This window comes from Prorops nasuta, unplaced genomic scaffold (assembly GCF_024137725.1).
Source record: "Prorops nasuta isolate Cenicafe-Biocafe unplaced genomic scaffold, Cenicafe_Pnas_1.2 PNAS00011, whole genome shotgun sequence".
NCBI lineage: Eukaryota > Metazoa > Arthropoda > Insecta > Hymenoptera > Bethylidae > Prorops > Prorops nasuta.
This window is the reverse complement of record NW_027116808.1, coordinates 8,098,992-8,109,024: the sequence shown is the minus strand read 5'-3', so window position 1 is coordinate 8,109,024 and position 10,033 is coordinate 8,098,992. Positions and strand designations below refer to the sequence as shown.

At 40.3% G+C, this 10,033-nt stretch overlaps 1 protein-coding gene across 1 annotated transcript; it reads left to right on the top strand.

Annotated features, from left to right (window-relative positions):
- The first annotated feature begins 3,273 nt into the window (after nucleotides 1-3,273).
- Nucleotides 3,274-8,598, top strand: LOC136777325 (uncharacterized). The gene is made up of 2 exons (XM_066733494.1): nucleotides 3,274-4,627; nucleotides 4,721-8,598. The coding sequence occupies exons 1-2, from the start codon at nucleotides 3,274-3,276 to the stop codon at nucleotides 8,596-8,598; spliced, it is 5,232 nt and encodes a 1,743-aa protein (XP_066589591.1).
- Nucleotides 8,599-10,033: the final 1,435 nt, after the last annotated feature.

The window sequence follows — 10,033 nt, the reverse complement described above, 5'->3', positions numbered from 1 at the left end:
GGTTATCTCATCGCGATTCGATTATACAAAGCTGGATACCTGAAAATCGATTATGTCATCAGCTCTGTGTAATCGAATCGCGACGAGATAACCATAGAGTCAATAGGAACTTTTTTATTCACCATTAGGTGATCTAGAATAGTCTCCATTGGATCTATCCTGTATCTCGAAGCGATTTTATTATACATAGCTGATGACATAATCGATTTTCAGGTATCCAGCTATGTATAATCGAATCGCGATGAGATAAACGATAGATCCATTGGAGACTTCTGTAGATCACATCATGGTGAATAAAAAAGTTCCTATTGACTCTATGTTTATCTCGTCGCGTTTCGATTATACATAGCTGATGACATAATCGACTTTCAGGTATCCAGCTATGTATAATCGAATCGCGACGAGATAGACGATAGATCCAATGCAGACTTTTGTAGATCACATCATGGTTAATAAAAACGTTCCTATTGACTCTATGGATATTTTGTCGCGATTCAATTGTACCATGCTGGATACCTGAAAATCGATTATGTCATCAGCTCTGTATAATCGAATCGCGACAAGATAGCCATAGAGTCAACAGGAACTTTTTTATTCACCATTAGGTGATCTACAAAAGTCTCCATTGGATCTATCCTCTATCTCGTCGCGATTCGATTATACATAGCTGATGACATAATCGATTTTCAGGTATCCAGCTATGTATAATCGAATCGCGATGAGATAAACGATAGATCCATTGGAGACTTCTGTAGATCACATCATGGTGAATAATAAAGTTCCTATTGACTCTATGTTTATCTCGTCGCGTTTCGATTATACATAGCTGATGACATAATAGATTTTCAGGTATCCAGCTATTTATAATCGAATCGAGACGAGTTAGACGATAGATCCAATGGAGACTTTTGTAGATCACATCATGGTGAATGAAAAAGTTCCTATTGATTCTATGGTTATCTCGTCGCAATTCGATTATACAAGGCTGGATACCTGAAAATCGATTATGTCATCAGCTCTATATAATCGAATCGCGACGAGATAAAAATAGAGTCAATAGGAACTTTTTTATTCACCATTAGGTAATCTACAAAAATCTCCATTGGATCTATCCCCTATCTCGTCGCGATTTTAATATAAATAGCTGATGACATAATCGATTTTCATGTAACCAGCTATGTATAATCGAATCGAGAGGAGATAGATGATAGATCCAATGGAGACTTTTGTAGATCACTTCATGGTGAATACAAAAGTTCCTATTGACTCTGTTGTTATCTCGTCGCGATTCGATGATACATAGCTGATGACATAATAGATTTTCAGGTATCCAGCTATGTATAATCGAATCGAGACGAGATAAACGATAGATCCAATGGAGCCTTTTGTAGATCAACATCATAGTGAATAAAAAAGTTCCTATTGACTCTATGGTTATCTCGTCGCGATTCGATTATATATAGCCGATGACATAATCGATTTTCAGGTATCCAGCTATGTATAATCGAATCGCGACGAAATAAACGATAGATCCAATGGAGACTTTTGTAGATCAACATCATAGTGAATAAAAAAGTTCCTATTGACACTATGGTTATCTCGTCGGGATTCGATTATACATAGCCGATGACATAATCGATTTTCAGGTATCCAGCAATGAATAATCGAATCGAGACGAGATAGTCGATAGAGTCAATGGAGGCTTTTGTAGATCACGTCATAGTGAATTAAAAAGTCCCTATTGACTCTATGGTTATCTCATCGCGATTCGATTATACAAAGCTGGATACCTGAAAATCGATTATGTCATCAGCTCTGTATAATCGAATCGCGACGAGATAACAATAGAGTCAATAGGAACTTTTTTATTCACCATTAGGTGATCTACAAAAGTCTCCATTGGATCTATCCTGTATCTCGTCAAAATTTTATTATACATAGCTGATGACATAATCGATTTTCAGGTATCCAGCTATGTATAATCGAATCGCGATGAGATAAACGATAGATCCATTGGAGACTTCTGTAGATCACATCATGGTGAATAAAAAAGTTCCTATTGACTCTATGTTTATCTCGTCGCGTTTCGATTATACATAGCTGATGACATAATCGATTTTCAGGTATCCAGCTATTTATAATCGAATCGAGACGAGTTAGACGATAGACCCAATGGAGACTTTTGTAGATCACATCATGGTGAATAAAAAAGTTCCTATTGACTCTATGGTTATCTCGTCGCGATTCGAATATACAAAGCTGGATACCTGAAAATCGATTATGTTATCAGCTCTGTATAATCGAATCGCGACGAGATAAAAGAAAAATCCAATGGAGACTTCTGTAGATCACATAATGGTGAATAATAAAGTTCCTATTGACTCTGTTGTTATCTCGTCGCGATTAGATTATACATAGCCGATGAGATAATCGATTTTCTGGATCCAGCTATGTTTGGGATTCATAAGACCCGCTGGATTATGGAGATGTGTAGGGCGAATGGGTGATTCGTGTGGCGCGAATAGTCATCGTGGGACATCGGCGATCTTCGTAGACCTCGTGACCCGATGCCATGGGACAGGAGGAGACGAGAGTGGGGAAGACTGGAGACTGGGGCATTGGGGTCTAGGAGCGGAAAGCAATTAGAACGATAAGTTCGAAAAACCTTAAAAGGCGATTGATAAGGAGGCATAAGCTTCAAGTGGTTTTTGTAAGTGGTCCATTCACCCAGTTCGTGAGAGATCATCAAATCAAGGCGGAGTTGGGTTTTCCCACCACGTCCGTGGGTTTTTTTCCCGCAAATTCGAGAACTAACGTAAGCAATAAAGGAATATATATTTGAACGCATAACTTTGTATTGTTTACCCGTCCAGCTTTCCAGATTATGAAATAACCTCTATTCAATACATAAAGATCGAAACATTGGTCCTTCGAGCCGGATAATCTGGGAAGCTTGATTGTTGGGCAATACCGAAGATTAAAATAGATTCATCTGGGTGATCATTCAAATGTTTAGTGGTTCTTAATATTAGTGCGAATATTGTAAGATAGAAAATTTATAATATTTAGTAAATAAGATTCAAAACATTAGTGTAATTATGTAAGAGACTCTAAATTCATTTGTAATAAGAAATTCTTGTATGAATTAACAACGCTTTGAATAGACGAAACGTAGTTCGACAAGCCGGTGCGCATCAGAGCGTCTGTTTGTAAATAGCGGCGTAACGCCTCACAACCTTTGTATTCGGTTAGCGGAATTGACACAATATAAGTATGGCACCCATTGCTACGAGGAAATTGATAACTCAACAACGCGAACGCGCTAATAACATATCGCGGATACTTCCAGCATTTCGAGCTATACAAAGAAACCGCATTACAATTTCACTAATTCGAGACCGAAAGGAAAAGCTTCAAATTTATTGGACGGAATTTTGCAAATCACACGACGAGATCATCACTCGTGATGATGCTATTGGGGACACATATATAACGGGCTCCCTGTTCGCCGCCACTGAAAGTATACGAGATGAGTGTAATGATGAACTTTCCCAAGAATTAGCAATACTTCAGAATAACGAGCCTTCCACAAGTTCGATTTCGTCCAATGCAAGTAATGGACAGGATTCTAATCAGATGTTTTGCCATAGCCTACATCTGCCCAAAATAGATTTACCTCAATTCACGGGTCATTATGAGGATTGGGAGGCTTTCGAGAATAGGTTCGTGTCGCTTATTCACGAAAAGCCTCAGATTTCGAATGTCGTAAAATTGCAATATTTGATGGGATGTTTAAAGGAATCAGCAGCCGATTTTGTCAAGGATGTGGCAATAACAGAAGCTAATTATAATTCTACGTGGAAAGCATTGAAAGAAAGATTTTCGAATCTACGATTGCAAATTTATCATTTGACTTTATCGTTGATAAAGTCACCACCATTAAAAGCGGAATCGGCTCTAGGGTTAAGGAGTTTGGTTGATGATATGAACCACAGAGTAAGAATGTTGCGCAATTTGGGTAGACCTATTGACTCATGGGATGACTTATTGGTTGTCATTTTAAGTGAGCGTTTGGATCCGATAACGAGAAAAGCGTGGGAAACCTATCTTAGTACCAGAGGGATGCTTTCTGATTCTGAAGCAAATATGGTAGAATTGAGGAAAAGGCCTCCCACTTTTCGGGAGATGACTGAATTTTTAGAAGGAACAATTCAGGCGCTGCTTTCAGTAGAATCTCAATCATCTAATCCCAGAACATTGGCACAGGGAAAACGTTCGTTTTCACATAATTCGAAGCCATCTATTAAGGTTTATCATGTAGGGGCAAAATCAAAGGGTACTGAAAATTTGAAATGTCCTATTTGTTCAGAAGAGCATTACATCGGTCGTTGCGATAAATTTAAAACAAAAAAGCCAGGTGATAGACATGAAGAGATTCGCAAGCTCGGGTTATGTTTTAATTGTTTAGGGCGGCATGCAGTAAGGAATTGCCAATCGAAAAGAGGTTGCAAGAAATGTCAACGTAACCATCATACACTTCTGCATAAAGAGAAGGGGCAAGTACAAGAATCGTCAGAAATAGATTCAGTTTCAAGCTTGCCACCGTTGAAAGGATCTGATGCGACCAGTAGTTGACTAGAAGGGGAATCCTCATTTACAGTTCAAAGTTCTTTCGGAGGTAGTATATCGTTACTGCCGACAGTGCAAATTATTCTCATAGGCTCATGTGGAACAAAATTACAAGCAAGGGCATTGCTGGATCAGGGCTCGGAGGTAACATTCATCTCAGAATCGATGGTGCAATTTCTTAAACTCGGTCGCGAACGAATACATGTACCTATCTGTGGAGTAGGGTCTTCAAAAAATCTAATTGCTCGTTCACGAGTTTCAATTCGAATTAAATCAAATTTCGAAATTGCTAGCGAATTTGATCTTTGCGCGTTAGTTTTACCTCGACTAGCCAATAGGCTTCCTTCAAAGGCAATACCATCCTCAAGTTTAGTCTTATTCAGAGGATTACGGTGGGCGGATCCTAATTTTTATTTTCCAGGGGAAATTGAAATGATTTTAGGAGCCGAGGCATACGCGATTGTAATAAAGGAAGGTTTAAAACAAATAGGGGACCTTAATGTTGTCGCGCAGCATACTAAACTGGGTTGGATCTTCTCAGGTTCGATAGGAGGTACAAATCCACAGGGGGAGAATAAAATCGCTCGAATTGCAGCACATAGTGTTGCCATTGATGATGTCACTGAAATTCTTAGACGATTTTGGTCGGTTGAAGAGGTTCCAGTTCCTCAAAATATATTAAATCCAGATGATGAATTGTGCGAAAGACTTTTCGTTACAACTCATTCACGTGATTCCAAAGGCCGATATATCGTCAGATTACCCTTAAAAGGGGATTTACCTTCAGTATCAGATCAAAGTAAAAGAATAGCACTTAATTCTTTGATGGCAATGCATCGTAAATTTGAACGTGATCCAACTTTGGCGCAAGAATATCGAAAGTTTATGCTTGAATATGAGGAATTAGGTCATATGAGACCTGTTCCTAAGGAAGAGATTTCATCTTCCAATGCTTGGTATCTACCACATCACGCAGTCATTCAGCACGGTGTGTTAAAACGAAAGATTAGGGTGGTTTTTGATGCCTCTCGACGTACGACTGAGCAACATAGTTTGAATAAATTCCTTTTAACTGGACCATCACTTCAAAGTGATCTATCTCTTATATTAACCAATTGGAGATTACATCGCTTTGTGTTCACTGCCGATGTCGTCAAAATGTTTCGACAGATAAGAATAAACGAAACGGATCAAAATCTTCAGCGCATTCTTTGGTCTGCGGAGATGACACAGCCTCCCAAAGACTATTATCTAACTACGGTAACTTATGGCACTGCTTCTGCGCCATATTTGGCGATTAGGACTCTGAAACAACTTGCCATCGACGAAGGTCAACGATTCCCTCTGGGAGCGCATTGCCTTCAGCACAACATTTACGTTGATGACATATTTTCGGGAGCTGAAAACCTGGAGGATGCGTTAGAAATAAAAAATCAATTGATTGGTATATTGGAAACAGCTGGCATTAGTTTAGATAAATGGGCTGCGAATGTTCCAGACTTACTTCCAGTAGGGTCAATTGTTGATTATTCAACCAATACTAGTAAAACAATTGAGACGGATCACTTGGTAAAAGCCTTAGGTATTTTGTGGCATCCATCGAATGATTCTTTTGGATTTAAGGTACAACTTAACCAACTAGAGTTTCAAGAAGTAACCAAGCGATTAATACTTTCGAATATAGCTCGCCTATTTGATCCGTTAGGCTGGCTAGCACCAATAGTCGTTCGTGCCAAAATCCTACTTCAGGATCTCTGGATTTTAAAGGTAGACTGGGATACACCTCTTCCAGCAGATTTTTTAAACCGTTGGAATAATTATTGTGTTAATCTTTCTCGTTTGTCGGATATTTCAATTCCTCGATATTTAGGATTAGATGGATCGTCAAGGTGCGAAATCCATGGATTTGCAGATAGCTCTATGAGAGCGTATTCCGCTGCAATCTATTTACGAGCTATCAACAGTGATGGAACATTTCGAACCTCACTTTTGATTGCCAAAAGCAAGGTTGCTCCAGTAAAAACAATCTCCATACCAAAATTGGAACTTTGTGGGGCTGTTCTGCTAGTAAAACTAATGAAGTACATTAGACGATTGGAACATTTTAAAGATCTTTCGATAACCGCTTGGTCTGATAGTAGAGATGCACTTGCTTGGATACGGAAACATCCGTCATGCTGGAAGGTGTTCGTGGCGAACAAGGTGTCCTATATACAAACGGAACTTCCTACTGCAATCTGGAAATATGTATCTACACACGATAATCCAGCCGATTTGGCGACTAGAGGGCTGGACTCTAGTTGTTTAAAGAATTTGAGCCTCTGGTGGCAGGGTCCGGCATGGTTACAGGAGTCAGTGGATCGTTGGCCAGAGCAACCTATCACTGCTAAACCATCAGAGATTTGTAGTAACGTGTTCGCTGCTGTGCAGCCTGGTAACGAAGATTCTTTATTAACAAGATATTCTTCTCTTTCGAAATTAACTCGTGTTATCGCCTTCTGTATACGATGGGCTAACAATTATAGACGGCTAAAGAGAAACGAAAGGGTATACATAGGTTTTTTAAAAACTGAAGAGTTGCATAAAGCTCTCAGATCTGCAATTCGCTTGGCCCAAGGTTCGGCTTTCAAAGAGGAACTCGCACGACTTCGCGCAAGTCAACCACTCTCAAAGAGTAGCGTTCTTTATAAATTGCATCCATTCCTTGACGATGAGGGTATTATACGAGTTGGCGGAAGGTTGACACACTCGGCTTTGCCGTTTCCGGCGAAACATCCGCCAATTTTACCCAAACGGTCGAATTTGAGCCAGATTTTTATTCAATCTGCGCATCAATTATCACTTCATGGAGGTCCGACCCTTACTTTAGGCACGCTACTACAGCGAGCATGGATAATCGGAGCGTCCGGACTAGTGAAGCGCCATGTTCGCGCATGTACTCGTTGTTTTCGCGCGCGGCCGACTTTAAGCAAGCAACTGATGGGTGCGCTACCATCTGCTAGGACCACTCCGTCTAGACCTTTTACTGTATCGGGGTTAGACTATGCAGGACCGTTTAGGTTGAGAACCACAAAGGGAAGAGGACATCGTAGCTACAAGGGATATATAGCGCTGTTCATCTGTTTCTCAACGAAGGCCATTCATCTGGAAGCAGTTAGTGACTTGACTACGCAATCATTCATCGCCGCTTTTCGCCGATTTACGAGTCGAAGAGGACTATGCAAGAAGCTTTACAGCGATAATGGAACCAACTTTCAAGGAGCTGATAAGGAAATAAGAGCATTATTCAGAATTTCCTCTGAATTTTATTCAGAAATATCCGAAGATTTAGCAAACCAAGGAATAGAATGGGAATTTATTCCTCCTAGCTCCCCTCAATTCGGAGGACTATGGGAGGCTGGAGTACGAGCTACGAAACATCATTTGGTGAGAGTCATCGGAGAGCATGCTCTTACATTCGAGGAGATGGCCACTGTACTCGCCGAAATTGAGGCATGTTTAAATTCACGGCCTCTCTGTCCGCTTTCTGGCGACCTTGAGGATTTACACGCTTTGACTCCATCGCATTTCCTGATTGGTGGGTCGTCGGGGTTAATTCCTGATGTACCTCTAGAAGAGATTCCTGTAAACCGTTTGACACGGTATCAGCTGCTAAGCAGAATTCATCAAGGTTTCTGGAAACGTTGGTCACGTGAGTACCTTCACCACCTTCAAGAAAGGACCAAATGGAGGGGAACAAATGAGAATTTTGTAGTGGGACAACTTGTAGTAGTGCACGATGACCGATACCCTCCTTCCAAGTGGCCATTAGCGAGAATAACTGATGTACATCCAGGAGAAGATGGTTTGGTGAGAGTGGTGACCATCCGAACAGGGACTTCCACCTTAAAACGTCCAATCACGCGTCTTAGTCCACTACCTCTACCAACTGAGGTAGTGACTCCAGTTAGCATGGTGAACGGACAGTAGTTATTTCGTCAGAAGACGAAGGTGGGCGGGATGTTTGGGATTCATAAGACCCGCTGGATTATGGAGATGTGTAGGGCGAATGGGTGATTCGTGTGGCGCGAATAGTCATCGTGGGACATCGGCGATCTTCGTAGACCTTGTGACCCGATGCCATGGGACAGGAGGAGACGAGAGTGGGGAAGACTGGAGACTGGGGCATTGGGGTCTAGGAGCGCAAAGCGATTAGAACGATAAGTTCGAAAAACCTTAAAAGGCGATTGATAAGGAGGCATAAGCTTCAAGTGGTTTTTGTAAGTGGTCCATTCACCCAGTTCGTGAGAGATCATCAAATCAAGGCGGAGTTGGGTTTTCCCATCACGTCCGTGGGTTTTTTTCCCGCAAATTCGAGAACTAACGTAAGCAATAAAGGAATACATATTTGAACGCATAACTTTGTATTGTTTACCCGTCCAGCTTTCCAGATTATGAAATAACCTCTATTCAATACATAAAGATCGAAACCAGCTATGTATAATCGAATCTTGACGAGATAGACGATAGATCCAATGGAGACTTTTGTAGATCAAATCATGGTGAATAAAAAAGTTTTTATTGACTCTATGGTTATATCGTCGCTATTCGATTATACATAGCTGATGACATAATCGATTTTCAGCTATCCAGCTATGTATAATCGAATCGCGACGAGATAACCATAGAATCAGTAGGAACTTTTTCATTCACCATTAGGTGATCTACAAAAGTCTCCATTGGATCTATCCTCTATCTCGTCGCGATTTGATTATACATAGCTGATGACATAAACAATTTTCAGGTATCCAGCTATGTATAATCGAATCGAGAGACGATAGACGATAGATCCAATGGAGAATTTTGTAGATCAAATCATGGTGAATAAAAAAGTTTTTATTGACTCTATGGTTATCTCGTCGCGATTCGATTATACATAGCTGATGACATAATCGACTTTCAGGTATCCAGCTATGTATAATCGAATCGCGACAAGATAGACGATAGATCCAATGCAGACTTTTGTAGATCACCTCATGGTGAATAAAAAAGTTCCTATTGACTCTATGGTTATCTCGTCACGATTCGATTATACATAGCTGATGACATAATCGATTTTCAGGTATCCAGCTATATATAATCGAATCGAGACGAGTTAGACGATAGGTCCAATGGAGACTTTTGTAGATCACATCATGGTGAATAAAAAAGTTCCTATTGACTCTATGGTTATTTCGTCGCGATTTGATTATACATAGCTGATGACATAATCGATTTTCAGGTATCCAGCTATTTATAATCGAATCGAGACGAGTTAGACGATAGATCCAATGGAGACTTTTGTAGATCACATCATGGTGAATAAAAAAGTTCCTATTGACTCTATGTTTATCTCGTCGCGTTTCGATTATACATAGCTGATGAC

Excerpts from the sequence above, each read along its gene's own strand:
- LOC136777325 (XM_066733494.1), top strand. The coding sequence starts at position 3,274 with ATGGCACCCATTGCTACGAGGAAATTGATAACTCAACAACGCGAACGC. Across the intron at positions 4,628-4,720 it reads GAAAGGATCTGATGCGACCA|GCTCATGTGGAACAAAATTA; the intron begins GTAGTTGACTAG and ends TTATTCTCATAG.